The sequence below is a fragment of the Cheilinus undulatus genome, linkage group 24 (genome assembly GCF_018320785.1).
Source record: "Cheilinus undulatus linkage group 24, ASM1832078v1, whole genome shotgun sequence".
NCBI lineage: Eukaryota > Metazoa > Chordata > Actinopteri > Labriformes > Labridae > Cheilinus > Cheilinus undulatus.
The window spans coordinates 1-21,672 of NC_054888.1; the positions used below are offsets into that span (position 1 = coordinate 1).

General features: G+C 39.7%; 1 protein-coding gene across 1 annotated transcript; it reads right to left on the reverse strand.

Annotated features, from left to right (window-relative positions):
• Positions 1 to 2,163: 2,163 nt before the first annotated feature.
• Positions 2,164 to 15,648, reverse strand: LOC121506299. The gene is made up of 11 exons (XM_041782043.1): positions 15,411 to 15,648; positions 11,672 to 11,786; positions 11,519 to 11,601; positions 11,283 to 11,432; positions 10,930 to 11,021; positions 10,705 to 10,814; positions 10,303 to 10,624; positions 10,003 to 10,133; positions 4,410 to 4,538; positions 2,603 to 2,636; positions 2,164 to 2,393 (listed from the first exon to the last, which is right to left on the reverse strand). Exons 2-11 carry the CDS (start codon positions 11,783 to 11,785, stop codon positions 2,179 to 2,181), a joined length of 1,380 nt encoding a protein of 459 aa, XP_041637977.1. The 5' UTR covers position 11,786; positions 15,411 to 15,648; the 3' UTR covers positions 2,164 to 2,178.
• Positions 15,649 to 21,672: the final 6,024 nt, after the last annotated feature.

A 21,672-nucleotide genomic window follows, 5' to 3' on the forward strand; every position in this document is an offset into this window, starting at 1 on the left:
CATCCTGGATCATTTCCAGACCTGTTCTTCCCTCCTTGACCAGCCTGTGGGCGTATATTTAGGCTCAGTCATCCCCGCTGAAGTAAAAAGGCAGCAAAGAGCTCATCTCTCCTCCGTCTGAGCTCAAACCTCGACATGTTTCCACCCTCAGGTCTCTCTGGCACCCATTAGTGTTTTCCCCGTATGGATAATTTCATCACTTAAATCAATCCATGCAGCCCAAACACAGAATCCACCTCTAAACTCCCTGTGATTGGCTGCTGCTGCTGGAAGAGGCTCCTGATTGGCTGTCTGGTTACCGCCCAGTGCTGCAGGCCTTCAGGAGTTGTCAGAAGTTAATTTTCCATGAAGCTTCACAGCTCCAGTCAAGCTTTCATTCAGAAAATTATCATTGTTGGACGGCGGGTAAACGCTGCCGCAGAGACGGCATTGTATGAGAGGAGGAATCACTCCACAGTGAAAAAGGGGAAAGCTTAAAAGAGAAGAAGTGACGTCTGCGGACAGTGACACCACTCATCGGCCTTCGAGGATTGTAGGTTTTATGTCGTTAATATTTTAGGTCGTTTTGTGGTGGTGTTCCTCTCTGTTTTTGGGAGACGCTGATGGTTCACAGAAAAGTGTCAGAGTGAGAGCTCACTGTGTTTAAAGGCCAAACAGAGAGCATGGAAAGAGTGTGAAGATGGAAAGTTGATGAAGAGTCAGAGAGTGAGCCAGAGTATTACTGATGTGTTTGAACAGCAGGACAAACACAGCTGCTTGTTTTAACATGAGCTCGTGTTTGAGAGAGAAACCAGTCAGAAAACTGCAGAGAAGCTGAGGAAACAAGTTTCTGCACAAGGTTCAGAAACCAGTCAGAAAACTGCAGAGAAGCTGAGGAAACAAGTTTCTGCAAAAGGCTCAGAAACCAGTCAGAAAACTGCAGAGAAGCTGAGGAAACAAGTTTCTGCAAAAGGCTCAGAAACCAGTCAGAAAACTGAAGAGAAGCTGAGGAAACAAGTTTCTGCACAAGGTTCAGAAACCAGTCAGAAAACTGCAGAGAAGCTGAGGAAACAAGTTTCTGCAAAAGGCTTAGATACTCAAATGTCTACTGAACGAGCATCATGGTGGTTGATCTAGGAATTCTGACGTTGATCTCATTTTTCTGACTTTGATCTCAGAATTCTGACGTGGATCTCAGAATTTTGACTTTGATCTCAGAATTCTGACCTTGATCTCGGAATTCTGACTTTGATCTTGGAATTCTGACTTTGATCTCATTTTTTTGGCTTTGATCTCAGAATTCTGACTTTGATCTCGGGATTCTGACTTTGATCTCAGGAACCTGACTTTGATCTCAGAATCCTGACTTTGATCTCGGAATTCTGACTTTAATTTCGGAATTCTGACTTTGATCTCAGAATCCTGACTGATCTCATAATTCTGACTTTGATCTCTAAATTCTGACTTTGATCTCAATTCTGACTGATCTTGGAATCTTGACTGTGATTTCAGAATTCTGACATTAATCTCATGGTTCTGACTTTGATCTCAGGATTCTGACTTTGATCTGAGGATTCTGACTTTGATCTCATGATTCTGACTTTGATCTCAGAATCCTGACTTTGATCTCATGATTCTGATTTTGATCTCAGAATTCTGATTTTGATCTCTGAATTCTGACTTTGATCTCAGAATTCTGTCATTGAGCTCAGAATCCTGACTTTGATCTCAGAATTCTGACTTTGATCTCAGAATTCTGATTTTGATCTCAGATTCCTTACTTTGATCAGTTGCCCTCATCCTCTTTTGTACTTCACATCCGGCAAACGTTCTCGTGATGACATTTTTAAAAATAGTGTATAAAAATCCAGCTCTCCTTATTATTGACTGTGTTTTTGAAAATGAGAAAAATCCAAATAATCACGTTAGGTTTTATTTCCCAATCATGTAGCCCCAGTGTCATTAATCTTTTATAGTGTTTGTTATAGTATAGAATCATTTAGGGTTTATGTGTGTGACTGAATCATTCATTGGACTGTATCAGAGAATCAATAAGAATTAGCCTTTATAGCTCCGAACCGTTCAGCCCTCGTTACTGAGATCAGAAACTCATTAGGAAAATGTGTAGTGGAGGAATAAATAAGCTGACATGTACAAACACTTAACCAATCAGAGAACGCCGCTCTGAGCCTCTCAGTGTCATTGAGTACCTGTCGAGTTGTTAGACGCCTGGATGTCCGACAGTTCCTTCTGCAGCAGGTTGGCCTGAGCGTCCGTCACCCACAGGAAGAGTAGCGAAGGGGCGGGGCCTTTCCAATCAGCCAACAAGGTCCCGCTTCTAACCACGCCCCCGTCCCAGACACCGTAACCCCGAACCTGAGACGCCACCACGGTGACCTCCCCTTCCTCCACGCCTGACAGAGACAACAGGAAGACAGAATGATGGTGAAACGAGGCTTTCAGGTTTATTTTTGCTGAGGCCATGTTTTCAGTCATAACATAACATCAGCAGGTATTTATCTGTAAACATTTCATGTTGAATGTTAAAAAATTAACATTTACAGGAAAAACATAATAAACTTTGATTTTAAATAAAAAGAACAAACATAAACAAAAACCTTACCTGTCAGAGGGATGGTGATGCAGTGTTCAGTGATCTGCATGGAAAAATAAAAATAAACACTTGTGAGAAAACACTGGAAATGAACATAACACACTTCCTAAGGTAAAACCTACAGCAGAGGTAAGGTCAAAAGTCACAGAGATCACTCAGGTCATACCCTCAGACCTCCGACAGTACCCTCAGACCTCCGACAGTACCCTCAGACCTCCGACAGTACCCTCAGACCTCCGACAGTATCCTCAGACCTCCGACAGTACCATCAAACCTCCGACAGTACCCTCAGACCTCCAACAGTGCCCTCAGACCTCCGACAGTGCCCTCAGACCTCCGACAGTGCCCTCAGACCTCCGACAGTATCCTCAGACCTCCGACAGTACCCTCAGACCTCCGACAGTACCATCAAACCTCCGACAGTACCATCAAACCTCCGACAGTACCATCAAACCTCCGACAGTACCATCAAACCTCCGACAGTACCATCAGACCTCCGACAGTACCATCAGACCTCCGACAGTACCCTCAGACCTCCGACAGTACCCTCAGACCTCCGACAGTACCCTCAGACCTCCGACAGTGCCCTCAGACCTCCTGCTGTGGCTCAAACCCTCCTGAATCTTAAATCAGACCATTTACAGCCTCATTGGGACTATTTTCCTTTTTACCTGCAGCTGTTAAACTCACCAAGCTCTCACACAGAGAGCGGGGCTCAGGGTAACGGGGGCTTTCCAGGCTGTTACCATGGTAACCCATCAGCGTTTGGATGCTGAAGGGAGTTTGGTGTTTCCCAGATCATCTAAGGTTTTTAAGCCTCTGACTCAAAGAAGACCTTTCCACCGTCGTGGTTCACATCTACTCTCCATGTCTTTGCTCAGACCTCTACCTCAGAACTAAAGCCCTGACACAGGTCTGTTTAATTATCACTGTCAGAGAAGTAAACACACATGACTGGAGAACACATGTGGATTATTTAAACTGGACTACAAGTCCCAGAATATGGGTCAGACTAATTAGTTTGCACTGTTTATAAGCAGAATAAATAAACTGCGAGAGTTCTGGAACAGCACATGGAAAAACATTAAGTAGGTAACAGAGCTGGAGTCAGCCAGGAATGTTTAAAATTCCCACAGCAGCTGATGGACTGTGAATACTCCAGAGGAGAGTTAGGCAGGTGTAGACGTATGGTTTGACTCCATGCCATGGCGGTCTACACCTCCAGAGAGCTACACACTCAATCTGAGGTGTCTTTGTAGCCCTGAGATACTCTAAACACTAAAGTCAGTTCCTGGTCCTAGCTCCACAGTTCCTAGAGGTCAAAGTCAGAATCCTGAGATCAAAGTCAGAATCCCGAGATCAAAGTCAGAATCCTGAGATCAAAGTCAGAACCCTGAGATCAAAGTCAGAATCATGAGATCAAAGTCAGAACCCTGAGATCAAAGTCAGAATCATGAGATCAAAGTCAGAATCATGACATCAAAGTCAGAATCCTCAGATCAAAGTCAGAACCATGACATCAAAGTCAGAATCCTCAGATCAAAGTCAGAACCATGAGATCAAAGTCAGAATCATGACATCAAAGTCAGAATCCTCAGATCAAAGTCAGAACCATGAGATCAAAGTCAGAATCATGACATCAAAGTCAGAATCCTCAGATCAAAGTCAGAACCATGAGATCAAAGTCAGAATCATGAGATCAAAGTCAGAATTCTGAGATCAAAGCCAAGAAGTCTTCTGTTGGAGGTTTTTCAGCTGACAGTCAGAAAAAAAATCTTCCAGATGATGAAATTCTGTAAATTTACTATGAACTCACCAGCAGCTCCCCGTTGGCGTGTGCGTGCGTCAGGCCTGTGTGAAGAGAGTTGAACTCAAGCTGAAGGAAGGACGGAGGCGGAGACTCGTGCCCGTCTGAGTCCCCTCTGAACGGTGACGGCTGATGAACCTGTCAGACAACCAATAGGGAGACAATGAACACAAGGCAGCACATGTACCATCCACCCATCATCCATCCGTAACATCCATCATCCATCCGTAACATCCATCATCCATCCGTAACATCCATCATCCATCCGTAACATCCATCATCCACCCGTAACATCCATCATCTATCCGTAACATCCATCTATAAGATCCATCCATCATCCATCCATCTACATCCATCTACAACATCCATCTAGAACATCCATCTATAACAACCATCTACAACAACCATCTAGAACATCCATCCTTAACATCCTCTGAGGTTCTTGGTTGGATTCTTGAAGTGTTTGGGTTCTGCTGATGTTATCTGGGTGTGATTAGTTCTGTCTTTCTTATTTTTTGTTGGGTTCTGTTTCTTTGTTATTTTGTTTGTTGTTGCACATGCCAAAGCACTTTGTAATCCCTTGTTTTAAAGTGCTATACAAATAAAGTTATGACTATTATTAACATCATAACATCCATCCTGGAGCTGAGAAGATTCTAATGTGTAGTCAGAGCGCCCTCTGCTGGTGACCAATGTTTCTGTGTATCTAGTTCTTCAAACAGGCTCTAATAGGAGCACATAAACCCCTTTATACCCCTTATAAAGAATCTCATGAAAACCACAACAGACCTGAAGTGAGAAAACCACCATCTTTGGTGTCTCTACAGGACTAAGAGCTGTTCTTATTTAGACCTGCAGCTGCTCCAGGATAAACAGTCTGCTCTCTTTGTTTACAGCCTGGACACCACACCACTCACTATAACCTGAAACACACAGCCAGACCTCAGATATGACGTTACAGCCAGGCCAGACCAGGCTAGACCAGAACCAGGGCAGACCAGAACCTGATCAGACCAGGCCAGACCAGAACCAGGGAAGCCCAAAACCAGGCCAGACCAAAGGCAGAGAATGGAATGTTTTATAAACTCTAAAGGATGCCATCATCAAAGGCAGAGAACGGAATGTTTCATAAAGTCTAAAAGACGCCATCATCAAAGGCAGAGAACGGAATGTTTCATAAAGTCTAAAGGATGCCATCATCAAAGGCAAAGAACGGAATGTTTTATAAACTTTAAAGGGTGTCATGATCAAAGGCAGAGAATGGAATATTTTAAACCTATAAAGGAAGCAATCATCAAAGGCAGAGAACGAAATGTTTTATAAACTTTAAAGGGTGTCATGATCAAAGGCAGAGAATGGAATATTTTAAACCTTTAAAGGAAGCCATCATCAAAGGCAGAGAACGAAATGTTTTATAAACTTTAAAGAATGTGGTCATCAAAGGCAGAGAATGGAATGTTTCATAAAGTCTAAAGGATGCCATCATCAAAGGCAGAGAAAAAAAAGTTTAATAAAGTCTAAAGGATGTCATTATCAAAGGCAGAGAATGGAATGTTTCATAAAGTCTAAAGGATGCCATCTTCAAAGGCAGAGAATAGAATGTTAAAAAACCTTTACGGAATGTTTTATAAACTCTTAAGAATGTGGTCATCAAAGGCAGAGAATGGAATGTTACATAAAGTCTAAAGGACACCATCATCAAAGGCAGAGAACGGAATGTTTCATAAAGTCTAAAGGATGCCATCATCAAACGCAGAGAATGGAATGTTTCATAAAGTCTAAAGGACGCCATCATCAAAGGCAGAGAACGGAATGTTTCATAAAGTCTAAAGGACGCCATCATCAAAGGCAGAGAACGGAATGTTTCATAAAGTCTAAAGGATGCCATCATCAAAGGCAAAGAACGGAATGTTTTATAAACTTTAAAGGGTGTCATGATCAAAGGCAGAGAATGGAATATTTTAAACCTATAAAGGAAGCAATCATCAAAGGCAGAGAATGGAATGTTTTAAAACCTTTAAAGGATGTCATTATCAAAGGCAGAGAATGGAATATTTTAAACCTTTAAAGGAAGCCATCATCAAAGGCAGAGAACGAAATGTTTTATAAACTTTAAAGAATGTGGTCATCAAAGGCAGAGAATGGAATGTTTCATAAAGTCTAAAGGATGCCATCATCAAAGACAGAAAATGGAATGTTTAATGAAGTCTAAAGGATGCCATCATCAAAGGCAGAGAAAAAAATGTTTCATAAAGTCTAAAGGATGTCATTATCAAAGGCAGAGAATGGAATGTTTTAAAACCTTTAAAGGATGTCATTATCAAAGGCAGAGAATGGAATATTTTAAACCTTTAAAGGAAGCCATCATCAAAGGCAGAGAACGAAATGTTTTATAAACTTTAAAGAATGTGGTCATCAAAGGCAGAGAATGGAATGTTTTAAACCTTTAAAGGAAGCCATCTTCAAAGGCAGAGAACGTAATGTTTCATAAAGTCTAAAGGACGCCATCATCAAAGGCAGAGAAAAAAAAGGTTTCATAAAGTCTAAAGGATGTCATTATCAAAGGCAGAGAACGAAATGTTTTATAAACTTTAAAGGGTGTCATGATCAAAGGCAGGGAATGGAATATTTTAAACCTTTAAAGGAAGCCATCGTCAAAGGCAGAGAACGAAATGTTTTATAAACTCTTAAGAATGTGGTCATCAAAGGCAGAGAATGGAATGTTTCATAAAGTCTAAAGGATGCCATCATCAAAGGCAGAAAATTGAATGTTTCATAAAGTCTAAAGGATGCCATCATCAAAGGCAGAAAATTGAATGTTTCATAAAGTCTAAAGGATGCCATCATCAAAGGCAGAGAAAAAAATGTTTCATAAAGTCTAAAGGATGTCATTATCAAAGGCAGAGAATGGAATGTTTTAAAACCTTTAAAGGATGTCATTATCAAAGGCAGAGAATGGAATATTTTAAACCTTTAAAGGAAGCCATCATCAAAGGCAGAGAACGGAATGTTTCATAAAGTCTAAAGGATGCCATCATCAAAGGCAGAGAATGGAATGTTTCATAACGTCTAAAGGATGCCATCATCAAAGGCAGAGAAAAAAAAGTTTCATAAAGTCTAAAGGATGTCATTATCAAAGGCAGAGAATGGAATGTTTTAAACCTTTAAAGGAAGCCATCTTCAAAAGCAGAGAATAGAATGTTAAAAAACCTTTACGGAAGGTTTTATAAACTCTTAAGAATGTGGTCATCAAAGGCAGAGAATGGAATGTTACATAAAGTCTAAAGGACACCATCATCAAAGGCAGAGAACGGAATGTTTCATAAAGTCTAAAGGATGCCATCATCAAACACAGAGAATGGAATGTTTCATAAAGTCTTAAGGACACCATCATCAAAGGCAGAGAACGGAATGTTTCATAAAGTCTAAAGGATGCCATCATCAAACGCAGAGAATGGAATGTTTCATAAAGTCTAAAGGATGCCATCATCAAAGGCAGAGAACGGAATGTTTTAAAACCTTTACAGAATGTTTTATAAACTCTTAAGAATGTAGTCATCAAAGGCAGAGAATGGAATGTTTAAAAACCTTTACAGAATGTTTTATAAACTCTTAAGAATGTGGTCATCAAAGGCAGAGAATGGAATGTTTCATAAAGTCTAAAGGATGCCATCATCAAAGGCAGAGAATGGAATGTTTCATAAAGTCTAAAGGATGCCATCATCAAAGGCAGAGAATGGAATATTTTAAAGTCTAAAGGACACCATCATCAAAGGCAGAGAACGGAATGTTTCATAAAGTCTAAAGGATGCCATCATCAAACACAGAGAATGGAATGTTTCATAAAGTCTTAAGGACACCATCATCAAAGGCAGAGAACGGAATGTTTCATAAAGTCTAAAGGATGCCATCATCAAACGCAGAGAATGGAATGTTTCATAAAGTCTAAAGGATGCCATCATCAAAGGCAGAGAACGGAATGTTTTAAAACCTTTACAGAATGTTTTATAAACTCTTAAGAATGTAGTCATCAAAGGCAGAGAATGGAATGTTTAAAAACCTTTACAGAATGTTTTATAAACTCTTAAGAATGTGGTCATCAAAGGCAGAGAATGGAATGTTTCATAAAGTCTAAAGGACACCATCATCAAAGGCAGAGAATGGAATGTTTCATAAAGTCTAAAGGACACCATCATCAAAGGCAGAGAACGGAATGTTTCATAAAGTCTAAAGGATGCCATCATCAAAGGCAGAGAACGGAATGTTTCATTAAGTCTAAAGGATGCCATCATCAAAGGCAGAGAACGGAATGTTTCATTAAGTCTCAAGGATGCCATCATCAAAGGCACAGAACAAAATGTTTCATAAAGTCTAAAGGATGTCATTATCAAAGGCAGAGAATGGAATGTTTTAAAATCTTTAAAGGATGTCATTATCAAAGGCAGAGAATGGAATGTTTTAAAACCTTTAAAGGATGTCATTATCAAAGGCAGAGAATGGAATATTTTAAACTTTTAAAGGATGTCATTATCAAAGGCAGAGAATGGAATGTTAAAAAACTTTTACAGAATGTTTTATAAACTCTTAAGAATGTGGTCATCAAAGGCAAAAAATGGAATGTTTTAAAACCTTTGAAGGATGTCATCATCAAAGGCAGAGAATGGAATGTTTTAAAACATAAAGGATGTCATCATCAAAGGCAAAGAATGGAATGTTTTATAAAGTCTAAAGGATGTCATCATCAAAGGCAGAGAACAAGATGCTTTATATACTTTAAAGGATGACATCATCAAAGGCAGAGAACAAGATGCTTTATAAACTTTAAAGGATGACATCATCAAAGGCAGAGAACAAGATGCTTTATATACTTTAAAGGATGACATCATCAAAGGCAGAGAACAAGATGCTTTATATACTTTAAAGGATGACATCATCAAAGGCAGAGAACAAGATGCTTTATATACTTTAAAGGATGTCATCATCAAAGGCAAAGAATGGAATGTTTTATAAAGTCTAAAGGATGTCATCATCAAAGGCAGAGAACAAGATGCTTTATATACTTTAAAGGATGACATCATCAAAGGCAGAGAACAAGATGCTTTATAAACTTTAAAGGATGTCATCATCAAAGGCAGAGAATGGAATTTTTGTGAAGCTGGGGAGTATGGGCTTTTTCCTGCATGTTTTCTGTTCCCTCTTTTTTTAATAGTTGTCATAGTCCTCAGCTGTACAACACAGGAGACCTCATCAGCTGATGAGGTGGTCTCTAACCCTGGTCCAGATGCAGCCATCCCAGACCACCTCTGCTCCAGTCTAAACCATCAGACCTTTTCCAGTGAGTTGTGTCCACATCACTGACTACCACTTCTAATCTGAACGATGCAATCAGATCCAAGTCTTCTGTATGACCAGTGTCAGTGAAGTGACTTAACACATCGTGTTTTCATACGTTTAAGATAAATCACGCCCACCTTTGCTGTTTGTCTTATCACTTTTCAGACATTTATCGTGTCTGCTTGAAAGTTTCCCTGATCTCCTCTGCTCCTTTAGGGAAATTAAACTCCTCAGATCTAGATGTATTCAGATTTAACCCTCTCCTCACCTTTTCTGTTTCCCCTCTCTTCTCTGAGTTTCTCAGGCATGACTCCGGCCCTGTGATGGTTCTTTGTGGTGTCTTTTGGACCCTGTCTCCTTCATCCTCCCCGTCCTCCTCATCCTCACTGGACAGAACAACTAAAGAAGAACACACATCAGCATCTTTCTGCAGATAATATTATTGATCATAAGTGAGTCAGTGCCTGGTATGCAGAGACAGAGTATAAAAAGGATCAGTATCAGAGACTCTGGCTCTCATGGCGAGCTCCATGCTGTCGGTCATCAGAACCCGTTCTCTCAGACTCACTGGGTTCTGTTGGGTTCTGTCTCTCCTGTTTCTTCGGTCGGTTCTGCAGGACGGTTGGCGTCTTCGTCCTCTTCCTCTCTCTGAACTCGCTCCACCTCTTCCTCTCTCTCTCCCCGGGGTCGTCCTGCGGGTTGCTGCTGGCGTTGCGCCATGCCGTCCGGTCCAGACTCCGCCTCCTGTCAGGTGTTGCCAGAGAGATGGGGGGTCTGTGGAGGTCTTTGTGGGGAGGTTTCTGAGCAGAGAGTCTGATCCTGAGTCTGGGTGGGGACAGGAAGTCATCCTCTGAGGAGTTCTTCTTCTCTGGAGAGTCGCCAGTGTCACTCTGAGGTTAAAGGGAAAATCACGACCATGTGGCAGGTTAAATCAGAAGATCTCACGACCTTTAACCTTTACCAGACTCACCTCTGCTTGCCTCCTCAACACAGAACTCAAACTCCCAGCATGCTCCTGTGTCTGCAGCTCTGCCAGTGAGTCCACAGACTTCACAGAGATGCGGTTAAACGAGGAGGAACCTGAAGGGTTAAATATTTAATTCATTAATAAGCTTTTAGATGCAGGAGCAGCAGAGATCAGGAGCAGCAGAGATCACAGACGGGCTTTAGGTGGAGGAATCATCAGAAGTCTTACTGCTGAGGTCACTCTTCTTCTGTGGTGGGGACGGAGACTCCGAGGTGTCTGCAGGCTGCAGCAGACGGTCTGATGCTCTCTTAGGACGCCATCTAGTGGACAAACATTGGAGAGCACAGGGCTGAATTTAGGGCTGCAGTGTGAATGCACTTCTAGTTCCTTCCTCTTATTTGGGACCAGCAGGACCAGATAGGTTTAAGACCTCGGCCTCGCCTTTGAACAGGAAGTAGACTGCCCCAAACATTATGTCTACATATGAGGACAGCAGGCTCTTCGGACTGTCAAAAATCTGTTCTATTCCGTAAAATGTTCCTTATGATCAGCTAGGCTGATTAATCAACTGCTCATCTCACCCGTTAGAGAAACGCGCCGAGGTCTCTCCTCTCTGCCCGGGCTGTGATTGGCTGTTGGAGCCTCCTGCTGCTCTGTGATTTGCTGTTGAGGCTCTGTGAGGGCTGTTGAGTCCCAGTAGCGTTTTGACGACTTTCTTGAACAATGGCGAGCTGACAGAGAGAACCAAAACAAGGTAAATATGGCTCTGTTTATCATTGTCATCTCTGTGATGGCCTTTAGGGGGCACTGTACAAACCTCTGACTCTCTGCTGAGGAGCCTGATGAGTTCCCAGCATGCATCCTGCCAGCGCTGCCTCTGCCAGACTGGTTGGCGTAACTCTGTTTGGACGAGACTGAATCAGGATCAACATGAATCAGTATTACCACCTTAATATATCAGTAATACCACCTTAAACTGAGGGGCGGGGCTTTGGAGGCGAGACAGCGGTGACTGCATGTGCATGGAGGCGGAGTCAGAGTCCTCAGGGCGTTTCTTCTTAGGGATTTTAAACGAAGACGCCATACTGAAAACGGAGGAGAGAAACATGAACATGGACATAACTGAGGAAACCCCTCCCTCCTCCCAAGCTCCGCCTACTTCCACCATAAGTCAACAACCAGGCAACTGTGGCAAAAATAAAGGGGAAAGGCCCCAACATCCCCAGCTTCACCAACATTCTGTCCTCTACCTCTGAGGATGAGGATTCCATCCTTTTAGGCCTATAAAACATTCTATGCCTGAATGTTTAAAGATGGTGTTCTCTTTTAAAGCTTTGAAAACATTCAAGCCTTGACTTTAAAGGTGATCCTTTAAAGGTGATGCCATCCTTCAAGGTGTATAACACATTCTATCCCCGCATGTTTAAAGATGATGTCATCTTTTAAAGTAATTGGAAGATTCCAGCCTTGCTTTTACAAGATGATTCTACCCTTTAAGGCCTATGAAATATTCTATCCATAAACATTCCATTCTTGCCTCTAGAATGTCATCCTTAAAAGCTTTGAAAACATTCCAGCTGTTTTTTAAAGGTGGCATCTTTGAAAGCTTTGAATACATTCCAGCCTTGCCATTAAAGATGATGTCATCTTTTTAGGCCTATAGAACCTCCCACCCCTGAATGCTGAAGCCCATAAAACATTCCAGCCTTGCCTCTAGAATGTCATCCTTTAAAGCTTTGAAAACATTCCAGCCTTTTTTTTTAAAGGTGGAATCCTTTAAAGCTTTGAAAACATTCCAGCCTTGCCTGTAAAGATGATACCATCCTTGTAGGCCAATAGAACATCCCATCTCGAATGTTGAAGCCCATAAAACATTCCAGCCTTGCCTTTGGTGATGTTATCCTTTAAAGCTTATAAAACATTCCAGCCTTTCCTTTTGCAAGGCGCCACGCCATCACCTGTCTGCCGTTGGCTCTATGATTCAGTAATTCACCGGTTCTTGAAACTTTGGCAAAAACATGCCCCACTAAGAAAAGTGCTAGTTCTGTTGGAAATTTAAAACATTTTCATGAATAAAAAGAATCAAGGGATCGTTTGCACATATGTAAGGTTCTTTTCTAGGTTTATTTTTATTTTTTGTTAATTTAATGATTATATGCTGGCCCACTGCCTACAAAACCAGTTGTCCTCAGATAGGAGATAATCACTTCAACTTGATTAAAAAAACAAAAAGTAATAATTGATTTGAATAATATCTTTACCACATGAAAGAGTGAATTATAATATGTATTAAAAACTAAAAACTGTGAGTTTTTAACAATGTTTACTGTTGTTTTGTGGTCATCACCACCGTCAGATATTTATAAAAGCAGTAAAATCAGGCAACTACAAGGTCAGCTACATTCCTGAGGACCCCATGTTCAAACCTTCAGCTCTACTGCAGGCTTCAAGATCAATATTTCCTCTTAAACTTGTTCATATTTTTGGACTCTGCTACTGTCACAACCATAGCATGTCAACACCGTCTCTTCTTTATAAAAAACATCTGATTAGATTATGACATAAATGTTTGCTTTTAAAGGAGAGGTCTGCAGTAGCCAGCAACAGAGGGGAAACAAGATGGCTAACGTGAACAACTCATGCATATCAGTGAAAGAGGGGGTTTACGTCACCTCCAGACGGTCCTAAATGGAGGCTAGAATATAACTGTTGATCACAGTAAATACCAATATGACCTGAAATGTTTCATTAACCTCTTTTTATCTTTATTTATGTAATTCCTCCTATATTTCTTCCGTATCGTCCATCCGAGGGGATGAGGTGTGCCTTCCCTCTCTCACTTCACTGTTACGCCATGTTCATCTGGCTTACGTCCTCCTGGTAACGACTTTATTTTTACTATGATGGTTTGATATTTGATTATATGGGGATGGGGTTGCTTCATTGTACCTTATATTCCTTGAAAGATGTTTATCACAGTGCTCAGGATTGTTATTTTTTGGACCAAATAGTTAAATTAAGTTGTTTAGCAGGAAGCCATTGACTTGAGTGGTGTACATTTCAGAACTGTGTGTTGTAATGAGGCCACTGTTTTATTTGTTTTAAATGAATATGCTTACAATATGTTTCTTCAGTGCTGTGGGGTTATTAAAGTAATAGTCTCTTTTAATACTAAAATATGTTTGTTAAATAAGAAAACATGACCTTTTCTATTTAGACTAAAAGTAAACATATGATGTTAGATCTTTTAAAGGCGTAGTCTAAAAATGAACAGAAGTGAATATTCAACATGTAACAGCACATATGTGTACTAAGAATGCCAGATAATGATTGAAAAACTCTAAACACACATTAGACTAGGGCTGGGCAATTAATCGCAAATTAGATTAAACCACAGTATGGCCTGCTGCAGTATTCTGATCGCAGACAGTGCAATATTTCTTTAACCTGAAATGTGTCAGAAAACCAGATACAGTTTTACGGTGGATGTTTATGCTCTACAGCAGTGTTACTCAACCCTGCTCAACCAAACTGTTGAAAATACCTTTGTAAGAGCCGCAGTCTAAGTGGTGAAGAGTGGGGGAAAGTGGCAAAAACAGCCAAAAAGCAGCAAAAATGTGTGAAAAGGGGCAAAAAAATTGGGAGAAAACAAGGAAAATAGTCAGACAGTAGCAAAAAAATGAGTGAAAAGTGACCAAAATGGGCAAAAAGCAGTCTAGACTAGCAAAAATGGGCATTAAAAAAAAAAGGAGACAAGTGGGATGAAATGGCAAAAGGATGCTTAAATGGGCAGAAAGTGGCAAAAAAATGGTTTAAAAAAGAAGAGGCAAAATTTTGGGAAAAAATGAAACCGGTATTTAACGGCAAAAGACAGCTGAAATGGGTTAAAGTGGCAAAAACTGTTTTTTCAGGTTTTCTGGGGGAATAATATTTGAAATGAAGCCGTTAGGGAGCCACAGGTTGAGCATCACTGCGCTACACTACATGCAAACACAGTTATTTTTGTTTTTTTAACAAAAATCCTACTTTTCTCCCTCACGTATGCGTTTTTCTCACTCAAAACAAAAACAAAAACAGATCATCCCTTCACCGTAGCGCCTGATACCAGTTTACCAAATGAACCAAAGGCTTTTCTTTGTCTGTGTATTCCTAGCTTTGTCTCACATTTTAATACTCATTCTTGCTTGTGTTTGTTTGCAGCGCAGAGGACTGGGGAACCTAGAAATAATCGCACATTAAATCGCAGTATTGGGAAAGATAATCGTAACTAATCACTGTTCAGCCCTCTGTCAGACCAGGTAAATAAAGCATGGTGTGTTTGGCTGTGTCTGACGGTGCAGGGCCCTAACTGGAGCAACAGCACAGACTGAGCAGGTTTCACCAAACAGCTGCAAATTTAAACCTGTTTTATCCCAAGAATCAGTGAGTTACAGGTGAGCACAGGTGTGAGGGCTGGCAGGTAATCAGCTCATTTCAAACAGGTGTGTCTGCGCCTATGGCTGCAGGTGTAGCTTCCCTGGTCAACACTGGACACTGGCTGCTAAACACCGGCTAATGCTACCGTTTCAGCGGCTCAACCTCTCTGCTGACACCCTGGCAGACCACACACAGTCCGTTCACCCTCTAGTCCCGTTCCTGGCCATCAGTCGCCTTCATGTTTGGTTCTAAACGTCGATATTTGATGTTTTTACGGGTTTAAATCCACTCACCTCTCTGACAGGCTGCTAGCTCTGGAGCTAGCCGGCTAGCCTGGAGCTAAACTAGCTGCTAACGGACTTCCTGCTGCGGTGAAACTTCTGGAAACTCTCCGGTAGGTTCATGAGCTCCAGCTGAATCCGTCTGCTCCGGGAAAAGTTAAAAAATAATCTTTAAAGAGGCTTTTATTCCCTTTCTGCTGCCCGCAGCACTGGCTGCAGCGTAGACCCAACAGATACGGGGATGACAACATCCGGCACGTGCGACGGAGGGGCGGGCTTTAGCTGTGCGCGATGACGTCATAATAATAATGAGAATAATAATACAGTTTATTTATGAGCGCCTTTCTGAACACTCAGGGTCACTTTACGGATAAAAATGAATAAAATAAAAACAGCAGATAAAAGCAAACAGAATAAAACAGGACAGAGTAAAGAGCCGGAGAGAGTCAGTGCTCCTGATGTCACGTCAGCACTATTCATGATGTTGTTTTATTTATCGATTTTTCAGAGGCAAATATTAGATATAATTTAATATTTCAAATGTAAACATGATATTTTTGGTATTTTAGTTCATTAATGAAAATCAGTGTGCCCACAGAAATGGATTAGCGCTGCATTCAGGGCCTGTGGGACAAACTAGTGAGAATCAGACGACTAGAGCTTTCATCACACAACCAGCTGAACAAGCTCTGTAGCTTTAACACATTTAAACAATTACTGAGCTCAGAGTTATTTATTTTATACATGTCTAAGTCATCCCAGTCCTCCTTTACTTTTTAATAAACGGTCATAATCAATATTATTGTTCACAGGACGGCTGTGGAGAAACATCAGACTGAGAGTGACCAGCAGAGGGCGCTGTGGGTTCACGTTAGGAACACGCAGCTACAGTCTCTGCTGTTCTATGAGGATGTTTCAGGTAAAATGTTGGCCATTTAAACAGGTAAGGGGAACTTTCAGACGCACGTGGCCCCCTTCCTCTCAGAGTTAACCTCAAAAACTGTAACATGGAGATATCCGGACTCACCCTTCAAGGGTTTTTGGTGATATTATGGGCTGTAGATGGTTGGAGTTTCAAGGTCCTCACCATTTCACATTTACTGAAATCATCTACAGTTTTTCACAGACTGGTGTACCTCTGAGACACTCTGCCTCTCTAAAATGCTCCTTTTATACCCAGTCATGTTGCTGACCTGTTGACTGTTGACCTAGTCAGTACCTAAATGCTCCCTCAGCTTTACTTTTCCAGCCTGTTGTTGCCCCGTCCCAACTTTTTTGAGATGTGTTGTTGCCATCAAATTAAAAGTAACGTCTCAGTTTGATATCTGATATGTTGTTTATGTTCAGTCGTAAACTAAATATGAGGTTATGAGATCTGACAGTCATTGTTTTTGTTTACATCTTAAACTGTCCCAGCTTTTTTGGAATTAGGGCTGTAAACCCTTAGATTAATCTCTAATATAAACAAGTGTGGCCCTAATAGCTGCTGTGAGTGTGTTTATCCACTCATCTTGTTGTCGTCTGTCAGACTTCATTTCCGTGAGGATCTCAGCACCAGCGCTGATTATTCACCTGTCACACCTCTCTCTGCCCGCCTCCTTCTCCCGTCTGCCGTCGCCATGGTTACAGATGTTGTGATGGACAGTCGGCAGGTCGTGGGGCGTTTGGTGCCTTGCTCAAAGTGTGCAGAGACAGTCCATAAAGCTGAAACACGGGGATGCTGGCTTCTTTCTGGGGCTGTCATGATAAAGCACACAAACCGGCTCAGACACATGAACTCAGCTGTCAGCGTCAGGAGAGCCATCCGTGTGTGTGACAGGAAGTGTGTGATTTATGTGACCCTGTAGACTTCTATTAGCCTCCAGCTCTCTCTTCCTTCTCTCCTCCTGTTTGTAAAACATTCCATCCGCTCTATGATGATACTTCTCCTGAATGTTTGTAAAACATTCCATCCTTGGTCTTTGAAGATGATACTATCATGTCTGTCCATTAGAACAGAGCCATCTCTCCCTCATGGTGACGGTCCTTTATTTAGAGTTTAGAACGTGGGCTGAGACGGCTCCACTCACGCTGACAAAGGCTGCACACTGTCCAAAAACCCAACGTCCCTGGCTTCATCTACGTTCCATCCACGACCTTAGATTATGTCACCTTTTTCAGAGGCTTTAGAAATCCCTTTAAATTTCTAAACATTCCATCCTTGCCTTTGAAGATGATACTATCATGTTTGTAAAACATTCCATCCTTGTCTTTGAAGATGATACTATCATGTAATGTCTGTAAAATATTCCATCCTTGTCTTTGAAGATGATACTATCATGTAATGTTTGTAAAACATTCCATCCTTGTCTTTGAAGATGATACTATCATTTAATGTTTGTAAAACATTCCATCCTTGCCTTTGAAGATGATACTATCATGTTTGTAAAACATTCCATCCTTGTCTTTGAAGATGATACTATCATGTAATGTTTGTAAAACATTCCATCCTTGCCTTTGAAGATGATACTATCATTTAATGTTTGTAAAACATTCCATCCTTGCCTTTGAAGATGATACTATCATTTAATTTTTGTAAAACATTCCATCCTTGCCTTTGAAGATGATACTATCATGTTTGTAAAACATTCCATCCTTGTCTTTGAAGATGATACTATCATGTAATGTTGGTAAAACATTCCATCCTTGTCTTTGAAGATGATACTATCATGTAATGTTTGTAAAACATTCCATCCTTGTCTTTGAAGATGATACTATCATTTAATGTTTGTAAAACATTCCATCCTTGCCTTTGAAGATGATACTATCATGTTTGTAAAACATTCCATCCTTGTCTTTGAAGATGATACTATCATGTAATGTTTGTAAAACATTCCATCCTTGCCTTTGAAGATGATACTATCATTTAATGTTTGTAAAACATTCCATCCTTGCCTTTGAAGATGATACTATCATTTAATTTTTGTAAAACATTCCATCCTTGCCTTTGAAGATGATACTATCATGTTTGTAAAACATTCCATCCTTGTCTTTGAAGATGATACTATCATGTAATGTTGGTAAAACATTCCATCCTTGCCTTTGAAGATGATACTATCATTTAATGTTTGTAAAACATTCCATCCTTGCCTTTGAAGATGATACTATCATTTAATGTTTGTAAAACATTCATCCTTGTCTTTGAAGATGATACTATCATTTAATGTTTGTAAAACATTCCATCCTTGCCTTTGAAGATGATACTATCATGTTTTTAAAACATTCCATCCTTGTCTTTGAAGATGATACTATCATGTAATGTTTGTAAAACATTCCATCCTTGCCTTTGAAGATGATACTATCATTTAATTTTTGTAAAACATTCCATCCTTGTCTTTGAAGATGATACTATCATGTAATGTTTGTAAAACATTCCATCCTTGTCTTTGAAGATGGTACTATCATTTAATGTTTGTAAAACATTTCATCCTTGCCTTTGAAGATGATACTATCATTTAATGTTTGTAAAACATTCCATCCTTGCCTTTGAAGATGATACTATCATTTAATGTTTGTAAAACATTCCATCCTTGCCCTTGAAGATGACACTATCATGTTTGTAAAACATTCCATCCTTGTCTTTGAAGATGGTACTATCATTTAATGTTTGTAAAACATTTCATCCTTGCCTTTGAAGATGATACTATCATTTAATGTTTGTAAAACATTCCATCCTTGCCTTTGAAGATGATACTATCATGTTTGCAAAACATTCCATCCTTGTCTTTGAAGATGATACTTTCATGTAATGTTTGTAAAACATTCCATCCTTGTCTTTGAAGATGGTACTATCATTTAATGTTTGTAAAACATTTCATCCTTGCCTTTGAAGATGATACTATCATTTAATGTTTGTAAAACATTCCATCCTTTCCTTTGAAGATGATACTATCATTTAATGTTTGTAAAACATTCCATCCTTGCCTTTGAAGATGATACTATCATGGAATGTTTGTAAAACATTCCATCCTTGCCTTTGAAGATGATACTATCATGTTTGTAAAACATTCCATCCTTGTCATTGAAGATGATACTATCATGTAATGTTTGTAAAACATTCCATTCTTGTCTTTGAAGATGGTACTATCATGTAATGTTTGTAAAACATTCCATCCTTGTCTTTGAAGATGGTACTATCATTTAATGTTTGTAAAAGATTCCATCATTGTCTTTGAAGATGATACTATCATGTAATGTTTGTAAAACATTCCATCCTTGCCTTTGAAGATGATACTATCATTTAATGTTTGTAAAACATTCCATCCTTGCCTTTAAGGATGATACTATCATTTAATGATTGTGAAACATTCCATCCTTGCCTTTGAAGATGATACTATCATGTAATGTTTGTAAAACATTCCATCCTTGCCTTTGAAGATGATACTATCATTTAATGTTTGTAAAACATTCCATCCTTGCCTTTGAAGATGATACTATCATTTAATGTTTGTAAAACATTCCATCCTTGCCTTTGAAGATGATACTATCATGTAATGTTCGTAAAACATTCCATCCTTGCCTTTGAAGATGATACTATCATTTTATGTTCGTAAAACATTCCATCCTTGCCTTTGAAGATGATAGTATCATTTAATGTTTGTAAAACATTCCATCCTTGCCTTTGAAGATGATACTATCATGTCATGTTTGTAAAACATTCCATCCTTGCCTTTGAAGATGATACTATCATTTAATGTTTGTAAAACATTCCATCCTTGCCTTTGAAGATGATACTATCATTTAATGTTTGTAAAACATTCCATCCTTGCCTTTGAAGATGGTACTATCATTTAATGTTTGTAAAACATTCCATCCTTGTCTTTGAAGATGATACTATCATGTAATGTTTTATAAAACTATCCATCCTGCCTTTGAAGATGATACTATCATGTTATGTTTGTAAAACATTCCATCCTTGCCTTTGAAGATGATACTATCATTTAATGTTTGTAAAACATTCCATCCTTATCTTTGAAGATGATACTATCATGTAATGTTTTATAAAACATTCCATCCTTGCATTTGATGATATCATCTTTTTCAGATCCTTTAGAAATACCACGTCATCCCTGCAAATTTCTAAACATTCCATCCTTGTCTTTGATGATGATACTATCATTTAATGTTTATAAAACATTCCATCCTTGGCATTAATGAAATCATCTTTTATAGGCTTTGACATGATGTCATCTTTAAAGTTTATCAAATATTTAATCCTTGCCTTTGAAGATAATTTCTTTTTCCAAAACTTATCAAACATTCCATTCTTGCATTTCAAATACTGTCATCTTTGAATGTTTTTAAAACCTTCCATCCTTGTCTTTGAAGATGGTTTTATCTTATGTTTATAAACATCTCAACCCTGTCTCTAAAGGATCTTTTGATTTTTAGAAACTTTACATCCTTGCCTCTGATAAAAACTTTTTTATTCTATTTTTGCCTCTGAAGGTGATCTTTGTAATATGCTTTTAAAAAGCAGATGCCATACCTTAGTTTATAAAACATTCTATCCTTGCCTCTGAAGATAATGTCGTTCTTTTTTTTTTAAGAAAATGGAACACATCACACCAATTCTGAAAAATCTTCACTGGCTTCCAGTCCAATACAGGATTGACTATAAAGTTCTGCCTCCTGTTTACAAATCTTTGAATCGTATGGCACCTCAATACCTTTCTGACCTGCTCACAGGCTGTAATCCAGTCAGATCACTCAGATCTTCAGATATGAGCCTCCTTAATGTACCTAAAGTTAGAGGTAAATCTGGTGAAGGAGCATTTCATTATTACGGTGCTGTCCTATGGAACAAGCTGCTGGCTGACCTGAGAGCTGTAGACACTTCAAGCTCTTTAAGAGTGCTCTGAAAACTGCTTTTCTCTTGTTTTTATCTTGTGTAAAGAACATTGAGTCTACATTTGTATGAAATGTGCTATATAAATAAAGTTGAATTGAATTGAATTTAGTTTATCAAACATTCCATCCTTGCCTCTGGTGGACCTCTACAGTGTTGGATGTCAGATCAAAGACAGTTCTATAATTAAGTATGAAGATCTAAAGGACGCTGCTGTTCTGTTGCTGTACCTCTGCTCCTGTTCATCTGGAATACACTTAATGTTTGTTTTTATAGAGGGAATCACTCCCCTGACTCTCCACGACCCTCAACCCCAGAGGTTCTCAGCCCCAGAGGTTCCCAGCCCCAGAGGTTCTCAGCCCCAGAGGTTCCCAGCCCCAGAGGTTC

Excerpts from the sequence above, each read along its gene's own strand:
- LOC121506299 (XM_041782043.1), bottom strand. The coding sequence starts at position 11,785 with ATGGCGTCTTCGTTTAAAATCCCTAAGAAGAAACGCCCTGAGGACTCT. Across the intron at positions 10,815-10,929 it reads GAAGAAGAGTGACCTCAGCA|GTTCCTCCTCGTTTAACCGC; the intron begins GTAAGACTTCTG and ends TTAACCCTTCAG. Across the intron at positions 10,625-10,704 it reads TGTTGAGGAGGCAAGCAGAG|AGTGACACTGGCGACTCTCC; the intron begins GTGAGTCTGGTA and ends CTTTAACCTCAG.